This window comes from Fundulus heteroclitus, chromosome 8 (genome assembly GCF_011125445.2).
Source record: "Fundulus heteroclitus isolate FHET01 chromosome 8, MU-UCD_Fhet_4.1, whole genome shotgun sequence".
NCBI lineage: Eukaryota > Metazoa > Chordata > Actinopteri > Cyprinodontiformes > Fundulidae > Fundulus > Fundulus heteroclitus.
In genome coordinates this window covers 2,695,449-2,719,425 of record NC_046368.1, presented here as the reverse complement: position 1 = coordinate 2,719,425, position 23,977 = coordinate 2,695,449, and the positions used below count along the sequence as shown (strand labels likewise).

At 45.9% G+C, this 23,977-nt stretch overlaps 2 protein-coding genes and 1 long non-coding RNA gene across 4 annotated transcripts; 2 read left to right on the top strand and 1 right to left on the bottom strand.

Moving 5' to 3' along the window:
- Window positions 1-2,025: 2,025 nt before the first annotated feature.
- On the top strand, window positions 2,026-17,545 carry LOC118556451 (serine/threonine-protein kinase N2-like; the record flags this gene model as incomplete). Its single annotated transcript, XM_036139878.1, is given in 24 exon segments — window positions 2,026-2,256; window positions 2,258-2,294; window positions 3,173-3,342; window positions 3,529-3,646; window positions 3,732-3,883; window positions 4,802-4,813; window positions 4,815-5,013; window positions 6,310-6,402; window positions 6,405-6,467; window positions 6,645-6,754; window positions 8,332-8,475; window positions 9,277-9,352; window positions 9,714-9,873; window positions 9,957-10,041; window positions 10,161-10,222; window positions 11,471-11,537; window positions 11,625-11,716; window positions 12,784-12,960; window positions 13,049-13,111; window positions 13,190-13,266; window positions 14,756-14,898; window positions 14,974-15,081; window positions 15,159-15,239; window positions 17,170-17,545. Coding segments are annotated over 24 exon segments (2,721 nt in total), but the record flags the coding sequence as incomplete, so codon positions are not given.
- Window positions 15,768-16,340, top strand: LOC118563880. The gene is made up of 2 exons (XR_004931501.1): window positions 15,768-15,811; window positions 16,265-16,340. It is a non-coding gene; the product is annotated as an uncharacterized LOC118563880 (long non-coding RNA).
- On the bottom strand, window positions 17,541-23,543 carry zdhhc12b (zinc finger DHHC-type palmitoyltransferase 12b). Of its 2 annotated transcripts, XM_012862091.3 has the most exons (5): window positions 23,010-23,540; window positions 22,792-22,931; window positions 20,843-20,935; window positions 19,020-19,186; window positions 17,541-18,954 (listed from the first exon to the last, which is right to left on the bottom strand). In XM_012862091.3, the coding sequence occupies exons 1-5, from the start codon at window positions 23,104-23,106 to the stop codon at window positions 18,639-18,641; spliced, it is 813 nt and encodes a 270-aa protein (XP_012717545.2). In that variant the 5' UTR covers window positions 23,107-23,540; the 3' UTR covers window positions 17,541-18,638. The 2 variants fall into 2 exon arrangements, with proteins under 2 accessions (XP_012717545.2, XP_035995798.1); XM_036139905.1 differs by lacking the exon at window positions 20,843-20,935 and having other exon boundaries at window positions 23,010-23,543.
- Between the last annotated feature and the right edge of the window lie 434 nt (window positions 23,544-23,977).

The following is a 23,977-nucleotide window of genomic DNA, read 5'->3' as shown; positions in this document are numbered from 1 at the left end:
AAGCAATAAATTATAGGGCCATTTCACTGCTACCACAATGTTCAAAAATTATGGAAAAATTATTATAAAAGGCTGGAGTCCCTCTTAATAAAATAATATAGTGAATGAACTCCAGTACGGCTGCAGGAACAACTGGTCCACAACTTTAGCTGTGATGGAGTTTGTGGAGCAGAAGGTGTTTATTGACTATGCAAAGCATTTGATACGATTGACCATCCACGACTATAGGTAAAGTGAACTGTATGGTTTATGGGGGTTACATGTGACTGGTTAAAGAGTTATTACAGTTATAGATACAAAATGTACAAATTACAACACAAAGTCACAAACAGACAAAGTGAAATGTGATCTTCCTCAAGGCTCTCAGTCCCGGGACCTAAATTATTTATACTTTATTTAAATGATATTTTTGCAGTATCCAGTGTTTTAAAGTTTATAATGTTTGCTGATGATACAAATTCTTTTTTTTCTGGTTTAAAAATATGGATGAAATAATAAAAACAGTAGAAAAAGAGTTAGCTGAGTTTAAAAATATGGTTTGATTACAATAAGTTGTTAAATGAAGGAAAAACTGAATTCATGGTATTCTCTGGTAATCAGATCTATAATAATGTAAAGTTATGCATAAATGGAGTTGAAATCGAAAGAGTTCATGAGACAAAATTTTTAGGGATTATTATAGACAACAAACTTAGTTGGAAGCCTCACATAGAATATATTAGAAATAAAGTTGCAAAAACTATTGGAATATTGTTTAAAATAAAAGATTTAATAAATTTTAAAGGCTTGCATGTTATATATTCCTCTTTGGTTATACCTTATTTGTCTTATTGCTCAGAAATCTGGGGAAATGCAAGTGAAACAATCATTGATATATTAGTTAAGTTGCAAGAAAAAGCTATAAGGCTTATTAATAAGGTGGGATATAGACTGATAAACTCTTTATTCAAATAATACATTAGAATGTAAAGATATTGTTTATATAAAAATACTAGAAATAATGTATAAAGCTTTGGACAAAAGTCTTCCTTCTGGTATTCAGAAATGTGTTTCAGTTATTGGTGTGAAATTGTGGAATGAATTGAATGATGATTTTAAGTTATGTCCTTTCTTGGTGAACTTTAAAAGAGCTTTAGAATGTAAAATGATAAAATCTTACGCTGTTATGTAGATTTATGTTTGTATTGTGAAGCTATCCTGGTAGGTTGTAAGGTATAAAACAAGAATAAGCTTTGCTTCAGCCTAATCCTTTATTGGTAAATTATGGGTTTGTTTATTGTTGTTCTTTTGTTGTTTCCTGTGATTAATGTGGATTAATTTACCAAAATAAAGTGACTAATTGATTGAAGTGGAAAAACAGAGGAACTCTTTGCTGCTGTTTTCTCAGTTTGCTGCTCTGGAGCATTCGGCTGATAACGACAGGAGGAAACCTGTCTGGGTTTTACACAGAAACTGTTTTCAGTCAGTTTTACCGTAATCATCCAGATTATCTGCAGGTTTCATCTCGATATGTTTCAGTTCAGATCGTTTCCCTGAACTGATCCGGATTTTCACATCCTGGTTGTATTATTTGTGATCCAAGTTTTCCCCCAAGTTTTCCGCTGGTTTTGTTCTGGTTCTTAGCAACATCGATTGGCTGCTGGTTTAATGGTCTAGTCAAAGTCAGACGGCAGCAGCTCCTGTGTCTGTCACACCGTGATTGGCTGATGCTGCAGGAACTGCCTGTAGAACCGTGCTGTAGAACCGTGCTGTAGAACCTTGCTGTAGAACCGTGCTGTAGAACCTTGCTGTAGAACCGTGCTGTAGAACCGTGCTCCAGTCTAGCATTGCTTTGTTTCTCAGCCTGACGCTGCGTTCTTCCTGTCAGGGCGGGAAGCTGCCACAGCTGGACATTCTGGACCCGCACTTCCAGCAGCAGCTGGAGAACCGTGCTGTAGAACCGTGCTGTAGAACCGTGCTGTAGAACCGTGCTGTAGAACCTTGCTTTAGAACCGTGCTCCAGTTTAGCGTTGCTTTGTTTCTCAGGGCGGGAAGCTGCCACAGCTGGACATTCTGGACCCGCACTTCCAGCAGCAGCTGGAGAACGCCCGGGCGCACGTCAGGCAGGAGATCCAGCTGGAGCTGAAGATCAAGGAGGCGGCGGAGCGCATGAGACGGGCCTACACCAGCCGCAGGGGCGCCGCCGACGTGGACGGGGAGGTGAAGGCGTCCAACCGCAAGCTGGACCAGCTGCACCGGGAGCTGCAGGAGCTCAACCGCCATGTCCATGGCTACGGAGAAGGAGAAGCTCACAGGTAGCCGGTAAAAACAGACAATAATAAACAGAAAACTAGAACATCAGGCTGTTTCTGGAGCCTTTCAGTCCCAATAAATCCAGATAATTAAGAAAACTGCTCATAGAAGCTGCGTCTAATTGAGTCGTTTAGGTAACGGGACGAAGCAGAACATTCAGCGTCAGCCTCACCATGAGCTGCTCCACCAGGAAACCTTCAGCCATCCGTGCATCTAATGCTGTTTATCACATTTAAACCAAGAGCTGCACAATGTGAACCATCACAGCTGCTGATATTACTCAGCTGGACTCCCTTAATGCTCAGCACTGTTTCTATAGCGGCTGACATGGAGAGCCAGCCTGGTACTGCGGTTCTGGACCAGCACCTGGTTTTCTATAGCGCCTTCAGAAAGTTCTGCACAACAAGTTAGACGTGAGACGCAGATAGAAACAATAAAAACTTTAACAGCGCGATGAAATCCCATTAAAAAGCACAACTGGACCTAAAGGTTCTGTTTCAGCAGTCAGAAAACCCTGCAGGCCCGTCAGAACCTCCTGAAGGTTCTGGGCCTCCACAGACTGAGCTGTCATCCTTTAGCTCCGCCCCCTCAGTGACCATCCTTTAGCCGCGCCCCCTCAGTGACCATCCTTTAGCCCCGCCCCCTCAGTAACCGTCATTTAGCTCCGCCCCCTCAGTGACCATCCTTTAGCTCCGCCCCCTCAGTGACCATCCCTTAGCCCCGCCCCCTCAAGGACCATCCTTTAGCTCCGCCCCCTCAGTGACCATCCCTTAGCCCCGCCCCCTCATTAACCTTCCTTTAGCCCCGCCCCCTCAGTGACCTTCCAGAGTAATTCACTTAATTTGTATCATGATTCTGTTTTTGTGCGTTTTTAAAGCAGCCGACCCAGAGGAAGAGGAGAAACCTTCGTCAGAGTCGTGTCAGTGGGAGGAAGTGACATCACCGCTGGCCAGTCGGGTCAGAACCCTGAAGAAACAGCTGACCATGGAGAGCAAAGTCAAGCAGGGCGCTGAGAACATGATCCTGACCTACACCAACAGCTCCTTCAAGGTAAACCGGGAGGTCTGCGTGCCCGCAGCAACAGGTGGGGGAGGGGCAGCCCAGCACTGCTTCATACAGTCAGAGAGAACCGTTCCTTTAAGAGGGTTTTAAACTGCTGGACTCTGAGCCCAGTTTGGTTCCTTGGTGCCTCTGTGAGCGGATCAGAACCCGGCGCTGATCGGTTCTGTGTTCCAGGACAGGAAGATGCTGGCCACGGCGCAGCAGATGCTGCAGGACAGCCGCACCAAGATCGAGCTGCTCAGGATGCAGATCGTTAAAGTCAGCCAGGCCAGAGATGGAGGCGCTTTGCTCGGTAAATCCCGCCAGCCCAGCACCGACGCCGTCAGCTGCCGCTAAACCCAAACGGGTCGGGGTTCTGAGCTGTCCTCCCTCCTCAGGTCCCAACGAGGAGATCATCAGTCCTCTGGAGCTGCGGGTGGCGGAGCTCCTGCACCGCATGAGCATCGAGTCGGCCGTGGCCGAAGGAGCCAAGAACGTGGCCAAGCAGCTGAGCGAGCGCAAGATCCAGGAGCGCCGGGTCCTGAGCGAGGTGGGTGCCGGGCCGGGCCGGTCCGGTCCGTTTCCACCGGGCCGGTTCCGTCTGTAATGCTCAGCCGACGTCAGGTCAGCTGATGCTAGATGTTCTGTTAGGGTCTGACTTTGTTCTGCGGGTCAGCACCAGTCCATCAGGAACCCAACGATTGGTTCTGCTGGTTTTTAGCCCAGGATAACCGTTACAGAACCAGAACCTGTGAGGAGCTTCTGGTGAAGTCCAGAACTAAGAACTACCAGGTGTCTGATAGTCCTTCCAGTTCCAGGATCCAGAATAACTAAAAGCTGAAAGTCGTTAAAGTCGTTAAACTTGTTGTGCTTCTCAGAGCCGCCGCGTCTTTAAAGCATGAGAATTTTGACTCTCCTGGCTCTCCGTAGATCAGCAGGAACGTCTCATCACTGCTGCTTTAAAAATGACTTCCTGTCATCAGCAGAATGTGATCGACTATAAAATGAACAAAGAGAAAAACATTTAAATTATAATAATAGTTTATTATGCATTTATTTTTAATATTCCTGTGAAGTTCCTCTATAAGCTGTAGTCATCAAAGGTAGTGGGCGGGGCTAACGCTGCTTTAGGCGAGACGATTGGTCGGCAGTTCAACTTGATCTCCATGAACAAAGGATGATTACAAATATTTTAGTTTTCTTGGAATAAATGTAGGTTTTTACAAGTTATTAAAATGTATATTCATAAATCTAAATATTTAATGTTAATTTCCAATCTATAATTTCTGGTATGTGTATTAATCTGACAGAGTTGTCTCTGAGATTTATTTTCCTTTGGACCTGGACAGATGTAGTGATGCCGGCTATAACTGATGAGGAGCAGACCTTCGTCGGTTCCTCACAGGATTCAGGATCCAGAGGATCTCCTTGTCCGATGGGTTCTAAGCGCTGCGTTCTGTGCCTGCAGGCTCAGGCCCGGTGTCCACGAGTCGTCTCAGAAGGTGGACCTGCTGCGTCTGTCCCTGGAGAAGCGTCTGGGCGAGCTGCCGCAGGGACATCCGTCCTGTGCCGCCATCAGAGAGGCTCTGGTTTCAGGGATCTCACCGTCCTACGGAACGCCGAAGAAATCAGGCAGCCTGCCGTCCTCTTCCTCCTTCTTCAGACCGGCCAGTCTGACAGGTCCAGAATTTTAATAATCCACAATAATCCCGGGGGGGGGGGGGGGGGGGGGTTTACTAAAGCAGCACGGTCCAAACCTTTTGGCTACGGGGCCAAACTTGTCAAATGGAAAGCACCTGAGGGCCAAAACATGAATCCAAATAAATAACATAACCAAAAATATTGGTTATGTTATTTATTTTAACCTACTCAACAAAATATAATTTTAAGAAAACATATTAAATTGTGTTTAGCTAATTTTAATAAATTAATGCCAATCAGATTTTAATGCACCAAAGTCTGCATTGGAGTAAAAGTTAAAGCGACTGTGCATTATTTTTTTCTTTTTAAATTTACAGTAATTAAACATAAAGAAATTCCACCTGCATAAAAACACCAAACTTTTCCTGTACTGCAGCTGGAGGGCCGCACAAAGTCAGCCCAGGGGCCACAAATGGCCCCGGGCCGCGCTCTGGACCCCCTGGTCTGGACTTCCTGCATCCATTCTGGGGTTCAGGCTGCAGCAAACTGCTGGGAAAAGATGGAGGCTGAAAATAACCAGAATCTAGAGCAGGTTCCCAACAGTCCAGGGTTCTCCAGGGTTCTCCAGGGTTCCAGCGTCCTGCATGTTTCAGGTGTTTACCTGCTGCTGCACACCTGAGCTAAATTAGAGCTGGTGATGTGGCTCAGAAACAAAATCCCATTAATCTATTTTTTCCTCCCCTCCTTTTCGTTTTATTAAAATAAATTAAATAAATGATTTAAAAAACGTGCTTTTTGTAAAGCATTTCCTCTGAGAGTCGAGTTGAACTCAGAGCTGTGAAACATGCGGGTAAAACAAGATGGCCGCCCTGTCGTTATAGTAAACAAAATAATTAAATGTTTGCTGCTGGTTTTAACAGTTAAAAACAGACTTTACTGGTGCAACTCCAAAGTAATTTAGACAAATAAGTCAATTAAAGTTCTTCATCTCTACAATATTTTAATGATATATTTTCCTAAACATAAATTCAGCATCGCTGCTGTTCTCAATGAGAACCTTGGTAAGATAAAATAAAAAATGTAAATCCAAACTAAGATCAAAGGAAACATGAAGAGCCTCCAAATCTTTAGACATCAGTTTTATTCAGAACCGAGGTCCAGAAGAGGCTGGACTGGACCTGCAGATCTAAACGTGGGTTCCTGCTGACGTACAGAGCCGGTTCTGCTCGGATCACAGCCGGGTCAGAAGGTTCTGGACCAGCCGCTGTAGAACTCTGCATCACCTGCAGCAAACGGGACGTTCTGTTGATGTAAGCGTCTGCGGTTCTGGTCCAGGTCGGCTGGAGGTCTGCCTGATGGGGTGCCAGGACCTGCTGGAGTCGGTTCCGGGTCGGTCCGCCTCCACCTGGGGCTTCGCTGACGGAAAGTCCATGAGGTGAAAAGTTCTGGACGGAGGGACAACGGCAGGACGATGAAGTCGGATGACCTGTCCAGTAAGGAGTCCTGCAGTTCTGTGTTCTGGAGGTTCTGGGTGGCGGTTCTGAAATCATTAGAACATTGAATGGTTCTGCTGGGGTTCCTTTAGCTCCTGGTTGGTCGGCTCTGACTGGGGTCCAGCAGAACCCGGTTCCTGACGTTGTTCCTGACGTTGTCCCTCATGTCTCTTCCAGCTGAGGTCAGCGCCGAGCTGAAGGTGGACAACCGGGTCGTGGGTCGGACTCACTGGAGGCCGCTGGGCAAAGAGGCCTGGGGCCAGAACTTCAGCACCGAACTGGAGCGGGTCGGTTCTCCTCGCTTTCATCCCTCTGGTGACGTAATGTTTGAGCTGCAGCAGTAAACATGTTCTCAAGGTTCTGGTTCTGATCCAGTTACAGTCTGTGAGGCTGAAGGTAAATAGACTTTAGGAACGTCTGGAACGTCTGCACCGCAGAAAGGAACTAAAAGTCAGTAAAGTTTCTTGAAATGAGCATATTTTCCTTGATTTGGAGAAGATAAATCAGACCATTTCCAGAGAAAGAGAATTTTTACCCCTAAAACAAGATAATTAGATACATTTCACCTTAAATAAGATGATGGAGATAAATGGTTCCTATTTTAACTGCAAGAATACTTATTTATCTGCTCAAGTCAAGGAAATATACACGAATTACAAGAAAATTTACTTATTGCTAGTTCCCTTTTTGCAGTGTGGAGCATAACCTGGAGAGGTTCTGGAGAGGTTCTGGAGAGGTTCTGGAGCGTGAGTCCAGGGTTCTGGGAAAATATCCCGATGCCTCAGGAGCTTCATGTGAAGTTCCTGCGGATGAAGAACCTCCTTTAGCAGCTTTTAGGTTGTAGTCGGAACCAGAACAGGTCCTGAACAAGGATTATACAACATTATGACAGTGGGGCAATTATATAAATTTATTATTATTATTATTATTATTATTATTATTATTATTATTATTATTATTATTATTATTATACACACACATAAGTCAACCACTTTGACCAGTAATCTGTCTCCAGCTTCAGTTTAGAAGTAATAATTTCCATTCAGAAAATATTATGAATCTGATCTAATTACTTGTTTAATAAAGGAGTTTTTTATTTTATTTTAATTTTTAATGTCGGTGTTTTCAAACTGAACCAGTTCAGAGTTGTAACCTTTTTAGCAGCTGCTAATAATCCTCTCATCAGGAAAACATCTGCTGTTGAGAGCTGCTTCACAGACGGATCTCCAACATGCCACAGTTTTAGTTTAAAGAGCTCTTCTAGAGGAACGCTCCATAGAACATGGAGGTGGTTCTCCTGCCTTTGATCACATGACCTCCAGCAGTTTGGCTTCCTCACCAGAGTTTAGATGTTTGAGCTGGAGAGCAGAAACATCTCGAGGTTCTCCAGCCTGGTTGTGATGGAGCGCTGATGTTTACACACATAATTTCAGTTCTGATGAAAAGTTCTGGAACAAACATGCTGTGATAGACTGGATCTCAGAGAACAGACTTTAAAATCCTTCTGTTAGTCTATAAATCCCTGAATTAGCTCCTAAATCCATCACAGACTTGTTATCAGGGCATCAACCCTCCAGACCACTCAGGTCTTCTGGCTCCAGCCTGCTCTGCAGAACCAGAACCAGAACCAGAACCAGAACCAGACATGGAGAAGCAGCATTTAGTTCCTATGCTCCACTGATCTGGAACAAACTCCCAGAAAACTGGAAAAGTGCAGAAAGCCTGAGTTCCTTTAAATCAGCTGATCTGATATCATGACCTTCTGCTGTTCCTCTGTCTCTGTAATGCTTTTTTAATTACAGCACTTTAAATGGTCTTGTTACTGAAAAGTACTTCATAAATAAACTCGACTTGCCTTGATCAGTCCAGGGAACTGGAAATCGCCGTGTACCGTAAAGACTGGCGGGCTCTGAGCGCCGTGAAGTTCCTGCGGCTCGAGGACTTCCTGGACAACCGCAGACATGGGATGTGTTTGGAGCTGGAGCCTCAGGGCATCCTCTTCATCGAGGTTTGCTGCTTTTCTGTTTCACCTGGTTGGTTCTGAGAGGCTGAAACTCGTCTGGATCGCATCATAAACCGGTGTCTGTCAGTACCTTAATGTTGTGATAGGATCACATCGTCTGCATAGAGTGTGATACGCAGCATTTCTTTATTCTGATACGCAGCATTTCTTTATTCTGATACGCAGCATTTCTTTATTCTGATACGCAGCATTTCTTTACTCGGCTCAGATCAAATAGAAATTATCTGCAGCCTGACTCCCATTTAATCAATTTCTTCTCTTTTAAATTCTGATTAAACGGCACAGTAGGAAACTCTTTAGCACTGATTCTGCATGGTAAAAGGTCCAGTAACATTAAAGTAGCAGCTTAGGCCCAGTTTATACAGTTTATCTGTAAATAAAGTTAATATTGGGATGAGTTACCCTTTAAACTCATCATTCTGCATCACTTTTTCTCTTCTTGGACATTTCCGGGTTGTTTTAATGTGTTGTAGGAAAACTGACACCTAGTGGCAGGATGCTGTTACTACACAGTTAAAAAAATCAACATTAGCTACAGGAGGCTCAGTTTTAGCCACTTTATAAACTTTAAAAGTATATATGTCTCTACTTTATGACATGATCTGCCTTTTTTGGCTCTTGAGGGCCGGATAAATTACCTTAATGGACCGGATTCGGCCCGCGGGCCTTGAGTTTGACACGTGTTGTAGATGATGGTTGGACATTTATCCCAGTAAAACTGTGATTAATGATTTCTGCATATCTGCCGTTTTAAGCCGGGATCTCTGATCAGTCGTTAATTTCCAGGTGACCTTCATCAATCCCGTCATCGAGCGTCCGTCTAAACTCCAGAGGCAGAGGAGGATCTTCCCAAAGGAAAAAGGTGGAAAAGTTTCTGTTGCTTAAAATCAGACCAACATTTCTGCTTCTGAACATTTCTGGTTCTGAACACGGTACCGGTGAGGCCCGTCTTCTCCTGGGAAGGTTCTGGTTCAGAACCCTGAAACCCCGACCCGTTAGAACCTTCCAGAACCACGTTGCTACAGATTTATTAATGTGTCTGACCCACTCTTCTTGGGTCCCAGAACCATAAAATGTTCTTCATGAAGCTGAAATCCAAACAAAGAAATGATGGGAAACCATTTATCAGAACCATGGCTGACTGGGGTTCTTCACAGCCGGACCGGACCGGACCGGACCGGCTGAGGTGTGAATCTGACAGCTTCTGCTTTATTTGCCTTCAGGGAAGAACTTCCTCCGTGCGGCTCAGATGAACATGAACTTTGCCACGTGGGGCCGTCTGATGATGAGACTGCTGCCTCCCTGCACCCCCCAGGAACCCATGAGTCCTCCGCTGCCGGCGCCGCCCTCCGGCTCCACCTCCTCCAGCGGTTCTCCGGCACGGTGAGAGTCCGCCTCCCACAGGAGGAGCTGCTTTCTGGAGGTTTAATCAGCATCCACCTGATAACCAGCGGTTCTTCTCTCAGGGAATCTGCAGCTTCCAGGCTGAACTTCTCTGAAGAAGCAGCCGGCAGATCTCCACGGCCGTCCAGGAAGGAGGACGCCTCCCAGGTCTGAGAGGAAGATCTTCAGCATTTAAACTGTGGAGAACATTATTATTATCATCATGACTATCAGAGACAAACGTTTCTCAGTTTTTAATGTTTTTTATTTCTGATTTTCCCCAAAAGTCTCCAGATTGGAAAAGCAGCCTGAAGCCCAGAAGACAAGCGTCCGTGCGTCCTGCTCCTCAGTGAGTTTAATGCTGCTGACATGTTCTCACCGTCAGACGTTCCACCTGCTCCTGATACCAGAACGTCTCTGAACGCTTCATTTATCTCACTAACTCAGAAAGGTCTCCTGTTCTGCTGATGGCGGCTCACAGCTAAAACTGTAACGTTACAGCAGATAAAAAATTATAAACTGTTCTGTTGGCCCACATTAGCCACTTATTATTCTGTAGATATTTATGTTGCTGAAGAAACGCTGCAGAATGCTGCATTCAGGAACATTAATGTTGTAGGAAAAGGAAATATGGTTTCATGCAACATTGAGAGGATTGAATAAATCCTACTGGAGAGTTTGGATCAGGCTGGAGCCACGGCACAGACTGGTTCTCACCGCGGAAATAACGTGAAATAATCGTTAAATAATCGTTAAATAATGGTTAAATAATGGTTAAATAAAGGTTAAATAATTGTTAAATAATCGTTAAATAAAGGTGAACTGTTGGCTGACAGGTAGAGACACACCAGGGGAACCTCGGCTCTGTTCTAAGTTTGTTCTAAGGCAGAAATGTTTAGGGTGGACAGATGAATAAGTGCAGTTAGGCGCTAGCATGGAGTGCTGTTTGACTTTCTAAGCATTCCTTAAATTTCCAAAGCTTAAATGTTTCTGTCCTAATCATGAAAATACTTCATATAATCACGTTCTAGCTGCTGTTAAGTGTATTTTATTTTCTAATAACTTGAAAAGCATCATTTTTATTGTTCTTTCCGTTTCTTAGCCAGGTGAGGCGTGCTAACGAGCAACAATAATGATAAAGTTCTGAAACATCCAGTTTAGGGTTCTTTAAGGTCCGGGCCTTGAGTTCTGCTGTCCTGCAGCTTTTAGACGGTTCTCTGGTCCAACTCACATAATTAGATCCTCAGTCTGCAGCCAGGTTCTCCAAGGTTCTGCTGAGAACCCGAGTCCTCAGTCCAGTCACTCGCCTGTGTGCGACTCAAGCTGGTTCTGAAGATCCATAGATTGATTTATGTTTATAAACGTAAAACTAGAAGAACACAGAAGGAACGTGGTTTATGCTGGTCATAATGTTACGCCTGATTCCTGCATCTTTGGCTTTTCCATAAAACCTTAAAGAACCCAAACACTAAAGGTTCTGCTAGGTTCTGCTTGGATGGACTGGGATAGAAGTCAGTTCCTACCAGACCGGGTCAGAGCTGCAGCTGAAGGTCCGGTTCCTGGTTCCGTTAAACAGAACGCGTGTTCTCCTCTGCAGGTCTGAGGAGCTGAAGATGGAGGACTTCCACTGCATCTCCGTCCTCGGCAGAGGTCACTTCGGCAAGGTACTGGTTCTGGTTCTGGTTTCTAACTTTAAAACCTGGTGAAGGTTCATGGTTCTAACCGGACCTCATCTCTGATCCGGAACCAAGGTTCTGCTGGCTGAGTATAAGAAGTCGGGGAAAATGTTCGCCATCAAAGCGCTGAAGAAGGGTGACGTCATAACCCGGGACGAGGTCGACAGGTGAGGAAGTTCTGCTCTGGTCCCGGTTTGGGTCGCTGCGGTTCTGGATCCTTCCATAACCTGGTTCCCTGTGAACCAGGTTCTGGATCCTTCCAGAACCTGGTTCCCTGTGAACGGTACCATTACATAATGCAGCCCGTTCTGTCCGGGAATCAGATTAAACGATTAAAAACTTTTTTTGAAACCTTCCCAAATCAAGCAGAAGGTTCCAGAACCACTTCCTGAAGGCTCAGAACCGGGCTGGTTCTGGAACAGTACCGGACTGGATCATTGAGTTCTACCCAACATAAGTTCTGCTCTAGAACATTTTCATGAACAAGTGAAAGGCAGTTTGTTGGGAAGGGAACCGTTGAGCAGTGGCTGCATTATGGTACCGGTCCGTTGGTACCACTGGGCCAGACCGGGTCAAAGATCTTCATCCAGTGGTTCTATGTGTTAGAACCACTGGATGAACCCGGTCTTCTTCAGATGAAGTCGAAGAGAACTGGGCAGAACCAGGTTCTGTCCATAAGTTCTGGCCCTAAGTTCTACGGTGGGCAGGACCAGAGGTTCTGGCCCGGAGGTTCTGGCCCGTAGGTTCTGGACCGTAGGTTCTGGACCAGAGGTTCTGGACCAGAGGTTCTGGCCCGTAGGTTCTGGACCAGAGGTTCTGGACCGGAGGTTCTGGACCGGAAGTTCTGGCCCGGAGGTTCTGGCCCGGAGGTTCTGGACCGGAGGTTCTGGCCCTAAGTTCTACGGTGGGCAGGACCGGAGGTTCTGGACCGGAGGTTCTGGACCAGAGGTTCTGGCCCGGAGGTTCTGGACCGTAGGTTCTGGACCAGAGGTTCTGGCCCGTAGGTTCTGGCCCGGAGGTTCTGGACCAGAGGTTCTGGCCCGGAGGTTCTGGACCGGAGGTTCTGGCCCTAAGTTCTACGGTGGGCAGGACCGGAGGTTCTGGACCAGAGGTTCTGGACCAGAGGTTCTGGCCCGTAGGTTCTGGCCCGGAGGTTCTGGCCCAGAGGTTCTGGACCAGAGGTTCTGGCCCGGAGGTTCTGGCCCGCTGTGACTGAAGGCGTGTCTCTGTGCAGCCTGATGTGTGAGAAGCGGATCTTTGAGGTGATCAACTCGGCCCGCCACCCGTTCCTGGTCAACCTGCACGGCTGCTTCCAGACGGAGGACCACGTCTGCTTCGTCATGGCCTACTCCTCAGGAGGAGACCTCATGAAGCACATCCACACCAGCATCTTCTCAGAGAAGCAGACCCTGTGAGCGGACCTCTCCGTCGGGTCAGAACCGCATCGCCTCAGCCGAAGCCCAGCAGCTAACGTTAGCGCTGTTCTCTCTGGTTTTCAGGTTTTATTCTTCGTGCGTTCTGCTCGGTCTGGAGTTCCTGCACCAGAACCACATCGTCTACAGGTGAGCGGGTCAGAACCGCCTTCAGACTCACGGATCGGTGCTGGTAATCTGCAGCATGTTGTCCCGTCTGTCTTCCAGGGATCTGAAGCTGGACAACCTGCTGATGGACGCTGATGGATACGTCAGGATCGCAGACTTCGGTTTGTGTAAAGAAGGTGAGAAACGGATCCTTTCTGTTTATTCAATGATCCAAAAAGCTTTTCCTACCATGGCGGTTCTGTTCTGAAAGACCTGAAACCTTCTGGAGGTAGAATCCATGAGGTTGGTGTGGATGTTGGAGCTTCTGACTGAACTCATTTAGTCTCAATGACTCTTATTGTGAAGGCCAACAGAAAAAGACGGAGCGTAGTCTCTGTTTTATCTTTGAACATCTAGAAATATTTCTTTCTGCAGGTCCATCATTCCTGGCATCATAAAAATCCTTCTGAAACGCTTCAAGTTATCTGCACTGCTGGCTTTGTCCTTTATTTTGAAAATTAAAGATACGGCTTTTTTATCCTGGTAGTCCTCCAGCAGGTGATTTTGACCACTTAGTGGCTGACAGGAGGAGAAATCACGACTTCCTGTTTCCTCAATGGTCTCCATGGTAATTCCCTCCTTTTCTGAGCTGTTCTGCTGAGATTCTTCTCCCTTTGCCACGGCGATTCCCTCCCTCCCACTGGTTGCCATGGCGATTCCCTCCCTCCCACTGGTTGCCACGGCGATTCCCTCCCTCCCACTGGTTGCCACGGCGATTCCCTCCCTCCCACTGGTTGCCACGGCGATTCCCTCCCTCCCACTGGTTGCCACGGCGATTCCCTCCCTCCCACTGGTTGCCATGGCGATTCCCTCCCTTTTCACCGTCCATCATGGTCTTTATATTCTAGATATTTATCCCTGTGGTGTTTTTTTTACCTCTCATGGAGGTTTCCTCCTTTGAGACCTTTGCTGTTTCCTAGTTTGATCGCATTAAGGGAGGCACGTTGGGGCGATTGTTAAATTAGTTAAAATAAAACGGAGATTTACACTAAATGTTAGGACTGGATGATAATTCAATAACAATGTATATTGATAATAGAAAAAAATGATCATAAAAACTTCAATAGTTTTTTCCATTCCAGCCTATCATGTTGGTTAATACGAGTCTACATCCTCTCAACCAATCACAGACTCCGTCATCAAGCTCCGCCCCCTTCAAAGGGTTTAGAGTTCACGCGTTCTTTTTTTCTTTTTTAAAAAGTTGTAGTTTTGGTATAAAGCTTGTTGAATAAAGGTTTAGTTTGAATTCAGTGTTTATGTCTGTGTCTAAAAATAGGTTGCTAAGCAACAGCATAAAACAGCCAGAGCTGCACTTAAAATAAATGTTTTGAACTTGTTGATAATTATCGATATCGATCTATGATTTCTATTTTATCGTCCGGCTCTAATAAATGTTTTAGTTTTACAGCAGACGATAAATGTTGCTCCTGTAAACCAGTTTATAATCTCTCTGGTTCCTCTGAGATGATAAATTAACTTTTTATGATCCGTTTCCCTCCGTGTGTCTGAGTCTACGTCAGACCGCTGATCAGACTAACCCAGCGGGTCGGTTCTGAGGTTCTGTGGTTCTGAGGTTCTGTGGTTCTGAGGTTCTGTGGTTCTGAGGTTCTGTGGTTCTGGTTGCAGGAATGGGCCACGGGGATCGCACCAACACCTTCTGCGGCACGCCGGAGTTCCTGGCGCCGGAGGTTCTGACGGACAACAGCTACACCCGCAGCGTGGACTGGTGGGAGCTGGGGGTGCTGGTCTACGAGATGCTGCTGGGGGAGGTCAGTGGACCCAGAACGTGGGGCGGTTCTGGCAGGACGGGTTCTGTTCATCACGAGGTTCTGTTCTGCTTCCAGTCTCCTTTCCCCGGTGACGATGAGGAGGAGGTGTTCGACAGCATCGTTAACGAAGAAGTGCGTTACCCCCGCTCCCTCTCTGCCAGGGCGGCGTCTCTCATCCAGAAGGTGAGCTCTGGTTCTGGTTCTGGTTCTGGTCCGATGGGCCTCACAGCCTCATCTCCACCATGGCTGCTCTGTTTCAGCTGCTGCAGAAAGATCCGGCTCTCAGACTCGGATCAGGGGAGGAGGACGCCGCTGAGATCAAGCAGCACCCGTTCTTTAAGGTGGGTGTTCCGTCCGGCAGAACCGCGGTTCTGAGGTCAGGTAGCCGCAGAACCCGGCCCGTTTCCAGGAGCAGAACCATACCACGGCGACGCCGCCTAGGTTTATATGTTTTTTATTGATGACCTTAGAGACAAAGGGCTGTGTTCTGGTCAGAGAACCGCTGTAGGTACCAGATTGACTCGGGTTCTGCGCCTTCTGATGACATCATCATACATGATTAGTTTAACGTTTGCTCAATTGCGCAAAACATTGTGATTGGTCTGGACAACTTACTAAAGTAATTATAGCGGGGTGGAGGTTTTATTCCAGAGCGGGATTGCGGTTTGTAAACGGACAATTTTACGTAGTAATTCTCCACGGTCCCTGCGCCTCCTGATGATGTCACATTATGGCAACACCACTCAAACAAACTACATAGAGCCCGCGCTCTGCATTTGTAACGAATCAATTTTAATTAGTTAATTTAGCGGTTTCTTTTTTCTCAAAAGGTTCAGGCTTGAAGATGAACATAGAAAAATATGAAATCTTAGCAATTCAAAATAATCAACCCACTTTAATTGATAAAAATGAGGTAAAACAGGGGCGGTTCTAGACAGGGGCCAACAGGGGCCTGTGCCCCTGTAGAACTGTTCCTGGCCCCTGTACTAAAAACATGATATTAAATTTCTTAGGATGATAAATGCTGACAAACATACCGTGACTGACTGGTCATTTAGATCAGTTGTATTTTTTTGTTTGTTTTTACCCAATAATAAAATAACATATTAATTAAAAAATAAATAATAATAAAAATAACAATAACTAAAAATTAAGCTGTTTCACGTTAAGCTCCTGCTGTATTGAGAAAAGATCAGAGGTGTGCAACCTGCAGTTCCAGAGCCACAATTGGCTTAATATATTAAACGATGAAATGTTGACCTGTTAAGTTTTTTTCCCCCCCAATCTTTTGTTCTGTGCCCCTGTGAAAAAACACTGGCCCCACCCTGACCCACCCTGCTAAATTTGGTCTGGAACCCCCACTGAGGTAAAATATTTAGGTATAATGATTAACAAGGACCACACTGGAAATTATAGAACAAATATTCAAACCATTTTACAAAGAAATCAACAAATATTTGACAGTTGGCTCAATTTTTGGAAGAATATTTTTAACAAAAACGGAAGGGCTAGCCAGACTAATTTATCCAGCATATATCTTAAATATACCAAATACTACAATAAAAAATTAATCAAATTCATCACAATTTCATCTGGAATAATAAAAAACATGTGATCAGAAAGAACGACATAGTAATATCAGCAGAAAAAGGAGGAATAAACGTTATTGATTTTAAAGTGATTAATGTTGTGATTAAATTAAAAGAGTTTATGGTTTATTTTCCCTTCACAACTTTTAAATAAAAATTGGAGGAAGGAAATTTCTCTTAAGATGTAACTTTGATCAGGCAAAATTACAGATTAAATTGTCAGACTACCACAGAAGCATTCCAGAAATGATGTTAAAAGTTTTCATGCCTCGATTAAGTTACTGGAAAATAACCGTAAATTAAAAAAATAAATTGATTTGTAACAAATGGAGACCGTAGTAGTTTGTTTAAGTGGATTTGCCGTATGATGACGTCATCAGGAAGCGCCCGAGTCGATCTGGTACCTACACCGGGCTACACACCAGAACAAACGGACCCTTAGAGGGAACCGCCGGTTCTGATGGCTCTGATAAATGATTAAGTTCTGATGGATCCAACCTGAAACTGTTTCCTACTTCTGATTAGAACCAACCGGACCGATTAAAGGTCCTGAATCAGGACAGAGTTACTCAGACTCTTTATTGGGGGTAAAACAGAACCGTTCAGAACCGTTTAGAAGCGGGCCTCTGCTGCTGTGAGGACGGGTTCTGTTGGTTCTGACCCGGGTGTGTTCTGCCTCCAGAACATGGACTGGGACGCCCTGCTGGCCAAGAGGATGAAGCCGCCCTTCCTGCCGGCCATCGCGGCGCCGCAGGACGTCAGTAACTTCGACGAGGAGTTCACGCGCCTGCAGCCGGTTCTGTCGCTGCCGCGGACGCCGTGCGTCCTGACGGCCGAGCAGCAGCGCGTCTTCAGCGACTTCGACTTCTCCCTCATCAGCTGACGGCCGCGTTTGAACGCCTCGCCGGGCCCTGAACGCAGCACGACGCTGTGACTGTAAATATGTGTGACTGTTTCTTTCTATCTGCTGATTTTAACTTATTCTGCAGGAATGTGGATGTGATTAAGGTTCTGATGTGTGAAAACCACCGTGACCATGAATAAAAGCTGGACTTTAACGGCTCTAACCTCTTTATTCTCTAAAAAACATCAAACATATTATCAAACATATTCACTCCTCAGACATACGGCTCCTTTTATTGCTCTCATGGGGAAAATCTGCGTATTGCTCCTTTAATCCCTCCAGTCCACAGAACAGGTTCTGGGTTTAAACAACAGGTTCTGGGTTTAAACAACAGGTTCTGGGTTTAAACAACAGGTTCTGGGTTTAAACAACAGGTTCTGGGTTTAAACAACAGGTTCTGGGTTTAAATAACAGGTTCTGGGTTTAAACAACAGGTTCTGGGTTTAAACGGGTTTTACAGCACCGGGGAACACAGGAACAGTCCTGGGAAGGAATCCAGAACCAAAAAACTGGACCTTGTAGAACCTCTGAGAGGCGGAAACAAACCTGCAGCAAAGGAAGGGATCCTGGTTCTGGTTCTGAGGCTCACTTCCTGGTTCTGTAGTTAATCTGTATAATCAGGAGAACCCGACCGTTTTGTTAGAGACCCTGAGAAAAACGCCGGTACCTAAACCAGCAGCACCGGCCCCCAGGGGCCAAGGTTCTACGGGTCGTTGAGGTTCCTGGTGCACATGCAGGGAGGAGGAGAACCATCAGAACCCCCCAGAGATCCAAAGAACCGCAGCTGCGGGCTGCAGGAACCAGTTCTACAGTAGAGGGTTGTAGCCGGGCTGAACCAGAGATCCGGACCCCAAACTGTTCTGGGTTTGGAACCGCAGACCCCAGTGACCATGACTGGAGACGGAGAACCCAGGCGGGGAACCACAGAACTGTAAATCGTTCTTCAGAGAGATTTACTGAAGCTGAACGGATCCAAATCATGTCTGAGATCAACAGAACCTCCAGGCCCGGTGGAGGAAAGCAGCAGAACTCTGGATCCTTGGACTGCAGCAGCTGAGGAGAACGTCGTCTCACTGGAGAGGAACCGACGGATCAGAACCGCTGTGGTTCCGCCGGACACCAAACAGAACCCTGAGCTCCAAACAGCTGAAACACGGTGGACACTCCGTGGAAAGACCCGGCTGGTTCTGGATCTGACGCAGTTCTCCCAGCCGGTCCGATCTGACGGCAGAACCGGGCTCCGGCGCCTAAACCGGGTCGCTGCCCTCCCTGAAGTACGCCTGCTCCCACGCCACGCCCCCCCACTGGCAGAAGAAGCCCCACAGGTTGCGGGCGGCGCCGCGGTCGAAGGGGTTGTCGTCGGCGCCGCAGTGCCTGAGGTAGGAGATGCGGGGGCGGGACATGAACTCCCAGGTGGTGACGTTGATGGAGACCAGGTAAAGGTGGGAGCCCAGCAGCAGCAGCACCACCAGCGCCAGCAGCGCCAGCAGGGCGCCCACCGCCAGCAGCACGCCGTTGGAGCGCAGCCACGGCCGCCAGGAGGGGGCGGGGCCAAAGCCCGTCCTGAGGAGACAGCACGCCGTCAGCGCTCGCTCCGTCTCACCTGTGACCTGACGGCAGGTACTCACCAGGTGACGTGCAGCGCCCACAGCAGCACCAGCAGCTGCACGGCCAGGTAGACGAGGAACCAGCGGTGGTTCCGCTCGCCCACGCAGTTCTCGATCCAGGGGCAGTGGTGGTCGTAGCGCCGCACGCAGCGCTGACACGCCTGGCAGTGCTTCGACCTCATTGGCTGCTGCTCCAGACAGAGGGCGGAGTTTAGTTCAGGTGCTGAGCGCAGTGAAGGTGGAGCCCGACGAAGGCTCCACAGATCATCATCATCATCATCACAAACATCATCATCATCACAAACATCATCATCATCATCATCATCATAAACATCATCATCACAAACATCATCCTCATCATCAACCTTATCAACCTCATCTTCATCACAAACATCATCATCCTCATCCTCATCATCATCCTCACAATCATCATCATCATAAAGATCATCACAAACATCATCATCCATCATCATCATCCTCAAACATCATCATCATCCTCAAACATCATCATCATCCTCCTCATAAACATCATCATCATCATCATCATCCTCACAATCATTGTCATCCTCACAAACATCATCCTCATCATCATCCTCCTCATAAACGTCATCATCCTCAAACATCATCATCCTCCTCAAACATCATCATCCTCACAATCATCATCACAAACATCTTCCTCATAAACATCATCATCATCATCATCACAAACATCATCATCATCATTATCTTCCTCCTCTTCAAGCTTTTCCACATATCGTTACATCACAACATAAATATATTTTATTGGGTTTTATATAAAGACCAACAAAGTGGTTTATTGTAGAAATAAAATTCTACATGATTTAAAACATTTTTAACACGCTGATGCTGTAATGCAGAAATGTTCAGGGGGTGTGAATACTTTGGACCTTCTACCCACCAGAACCTTCACAGAAACGGTTCTGATGCAGACGGAACAAAGTTTGGTCCGAATGTTTGTTTCTCACATAAAAAAGATCCGATCATTTCTGATGTTGATGCTTAAGAATTGCAGGAAACGCTGAAATAATTCACAATCCGCTGTAATCTTAAGCGTTTAACTCTAAATGTGAGCGACGTCTGGACAAAGTTTTATATTTTTGGCTTCAGTCTAAAGACGGTAAAATCCTGCGTTTCTATTGGCTGCCTAATGTGTCATAGCTTCTGATTGGTGGACCTGTCCTTTGTGACGTCTCCTTCCTCAGTAGCTCAGTAGTGTTGGAACACCCAAACACCTGAGAACCCATCCAGAAGGTTCTGCCTGACCCGGTTCTGACGGTGTTGCTGGGTCAGCATGTTTTATGTAAAGTTCTAGAAAGGTCCGGTTTGTTCCTACTGATCCAACCGGGTTCCATCTGTGATCTGAAGTAGAGCTGATCCCCGCCGTCTCACAGGGACCAGACAGAACCGCAGATGGAGCAGAACCCAAACGTTCTCAAGGCGAGAGGAGAACCAGGAGCAAAGAGGCAAGCCGGACCCATAAAGCTGAATAGTCCACATGTGACTGAAGTATGGCCCTGTTCTAAGTTCTACTGGGTGGTTCTGGTTCTGGTTCTGATGGGTCCATGTGGTTCAGTTCCTCTGAATCTTACATTTTTTCATGCCTCTTTCAAATTAGAAAAAGTAAAATCTGATTTATTTGCTGAGAACGTTGCGTCAGCTGAATAAAGCGCCTCATTCAGGCGAGGCGGAGAGGTCGGGGTTCTGGAGGTCCGTTTATCAGAACACCTGAGAGGTCACCTGGTGTTCAGGGTCGATGTGAGCAGAACCTGAGGCAGAACCTGAGGCAGAACCTGAGGCAGAACCTGAGGCAGAGGGCATCGTACCTGCAGCAGACAGTGAGCACAGCGGCGGCGGCGCAGGGATTTGGCGCTGGCTGGGATCATATCCTGCTGCTCCTCCGTCACGCCCAGAGTGAACTGGAACACACAGCAGAGGCTGTCAGCCCGCAGCATGACTCCACCACCGCCGTGCCTCAGGCTTTCACCTGCAGGCCACCGTCTCTCTGGTTACTCTGGACCAGCGGCATCAACTAAGCTGTGATTAATTCTGACTTTGATAAACGTTAAATTAAACAGATAAATAAGCATAAACACACTAGAAATGCTATTTTATGTGAGCTAAATGTAATGTAGGATTTGTACCCCACTGCTGTCTACTGAGAGCTACTGGGCATGCTCACTGAGACTTCAGATGTTATTATTTAAATAAATAGTGGTGGGCCCCAATATTAACGTTCCTCAGGAGGATTTAGCCTCAGAGATTGTTAGTTTTCTGGCAAGCTTGGATATATAGACAAATGTTTAGAACAGAACTTTATTGCTAAGGGAATCTGTCTTTTTTTTTTTTTTTACAATATTACTCTATAAAAACATCCTGTCTCACTGAGTATAGTGAACATAGAGCTCCACAGCGCCATCTGGTGGCCCAACATGCAGAGACACCACAGCTCTGGACAGATCTATACCTGAGCTTTCTCTCTTCAGATCATCTAAAGCAAAGGTGTCAAACTCAAGGTACGCGGGCCAAACCCGGTCCCTAAAGGTAATTTATCCGGCCATCAAGAGCCAAAAAGGCAGATCATGTCATAAAGTAGAGGCATAAATCCTTTTAAAGTGTATAAAGTGGCTAAAACTGAGCCTCCTGTAGCTAATGTTGATTTTTTTAACTGTGTAGTAACAGCTTCCTGCCACTAGGTGTCAGTTTTTCAAAAACACATTAAAATGACCCAGAAATGTCCAGAAAGAGAAGAAGTGATGCAGAATAATCAGTTTAAAGTGTAACTCACCCCAATATAAACTTTATTTACAGATAAACTGTATAATCTGGGCCTGATGTGCTAATTTTAAGTTATTGTGCATTTTTAAATCTATTTCTATGTGAACTGGAATGAAATTATTAAATCAAAAGTATTATCTATACAGGAGCAAAAGGCCCTTTAATGACTTCCTGATGTCAAAGTGGAACAATATGAGTGTGACTCCCTGGTCTAAGGGAAGGTTCACAATGAACCAAAGCCTCCTGTTGCTAAATCCCTTTAACTGGTTTAATATTCCCAGTTTTCCAGGAATAATCTGCATCTTTGATGCAAACACAGCATTTCATCCCAGATGAGGTCAAACCTCAGCTTGTTTAACAGCGTTTACATTTAATTACTGATAAAATCAGCTAAAGTCGACCAACTGAAGGATGGACTTCTTCTGTGGAGGCTGAGACTGAAGCTGCTGGTTAGACATTTTAGGGAGAAAAAGTTATAAATAAAAATAAAGTGTTTATGCTCTGAGGCCCATGTTGAGAACCACATAGAACCATCTGGTTCTGTGAAGATCATCACATTTCAAACCGTTCCACAAAGTCTGGAGAACCTTTACAGCAAAGGATCTGAGATCTGCTGCAGAGCTCTGATGGGACCGTTCCACATTCTGGGTCTGTTACTTTCAGCGGTTCTACATCTCCCCGGGTCACTGGAGCAGAAAGTACCGCAGGAGGAGGAGGTTCTGCTCAGCACCGGGTCGGTTCCGGAGTCTAGGTTCAGGGGGAACCCGTCAGATCATCACCTTGTTGGACAGACTTACAGCCCTTATAAATGGACTGAACCTCTCTGGTTCTGACCCAGACTCTCTTTCAGCTGAGCCCACCTAAAGCTCAGATCCCAGAACCGCCCCTGGAGACCCGGTTCTCCTGGAGACCCGGTTCTCCTGGAGGCTCGGTTCTCCTGGAGGCCCGGTTCTCCTGGCTCACCGGTTCTCCTGGCTCACCGGTTCTCCTGGCTCACCTGCAGGTCGCTGTCCTCAGACAGGATGAACCCAGGATCCATGAGGGAAACAGCGAAGTACAGCAGCACCGACACCAGAACCAACAGGACGAACAGAACCGGCTGCAGAACCTGGCCCGTCTCCTCCTGCTTCCTGAGCTCTGCCACAGAGACACACACAGATTCCTGGAGCTGATCCAGAACACCTGATCCGGGTCACCTGGCAGGTAGGGGCTCACCTGTGTCATACAGGAACAGGATCAGCGTGATGATCCAGGTCAGAACCACATGGGCCGTCCGAACCAGGAAACCCGAACCGAACACATTCTTGAACATGGTCCTAGCATTCCAGAACCTCCATGGTAACCTTCACAGAAGCTGGGAATGTCAGCTGACAGTGGGAATAATATGGGATGTAAACAGCTCAGCAGGGAGAAGCGACCCAGAAAAGGCCGGAATGAGTCGGAACCAGAACAGTTCTGGTGGAACAAAGATTAAATGAATAAATCCTGACAGGAAACGTCGATAAGTGGCGCTAAATTCGCCCCTTAGGGCCAACAGTCCGCTAGCATTCCGCTGCTCCGACGGACTGTTGACATCTTTAACACACGCAGCACTGATTGGTCCGCTTCAGCCACGTGACAACAAAAGGAAAGGAGGAGCCTGTGGAGACGTCACTGCAGCCGCCATCTTGCTGAGGGGTTCTGATGGGTTCCTTTTCTCTTGAGTTTCTCATTTTATTTTGCTTTACATTCTTTTATTTTCGCATGTTTAAATTTATGTCGCTTTGTATTATTTTATTTTCACTGTGTATGTTAGTTTTTGTGTTTTAACATTAGTGTACATATTTTTAATCATTTATTCATTTAGAGATTTATTTTCTTTTTTGAATGAATAAATATACATTTAGAGCATTTAAATTGATTAATTGTATTAGTCTGCTTTATAGTAATGTTTTTAAATGCAATGATTTATTCAATTTTATTTTTTTCATATTTTTTTACAGAAATATATTTTAAATGTCAGTCAATTATCAAAATGAAAAGTGTAATAAAGTAATAGTTCAGTTTAACATTGTTTCTTTTATTTGCTATAACTGTTTACTTGAATAAACTTTCATATAAATTGTTTGAATCATATCATACTGATATGTTATTCAATTATCTAATTTTATAATTCTTTGTAATCTTATGTTTGGAACCAAGAT

Coding starts and splice junctions, on each gene's coding strand:
- zdhhc12b (XM_012862091.3), bottom strand. CDS start 23,106: ATGTTCAAGAATGTGTTCGGTTCGGGTTTCCTGGTTCGGACGGCCCAT. Junction 22,932..23,009: donor CCTGTTCCTGTATGACACAG/GTGAGCCCCTAC, acceptor TCTCTGTGGCAG/AGCTCAGGAAGCAGGAGGAG. Junction 20,936..22,791: donor CTGAGGACAGCGACCTGCAG/GTGAGCCAGGAG, acceptor TGTGTGTTCCAG/TTCACTCTGGGCGTGACGGA.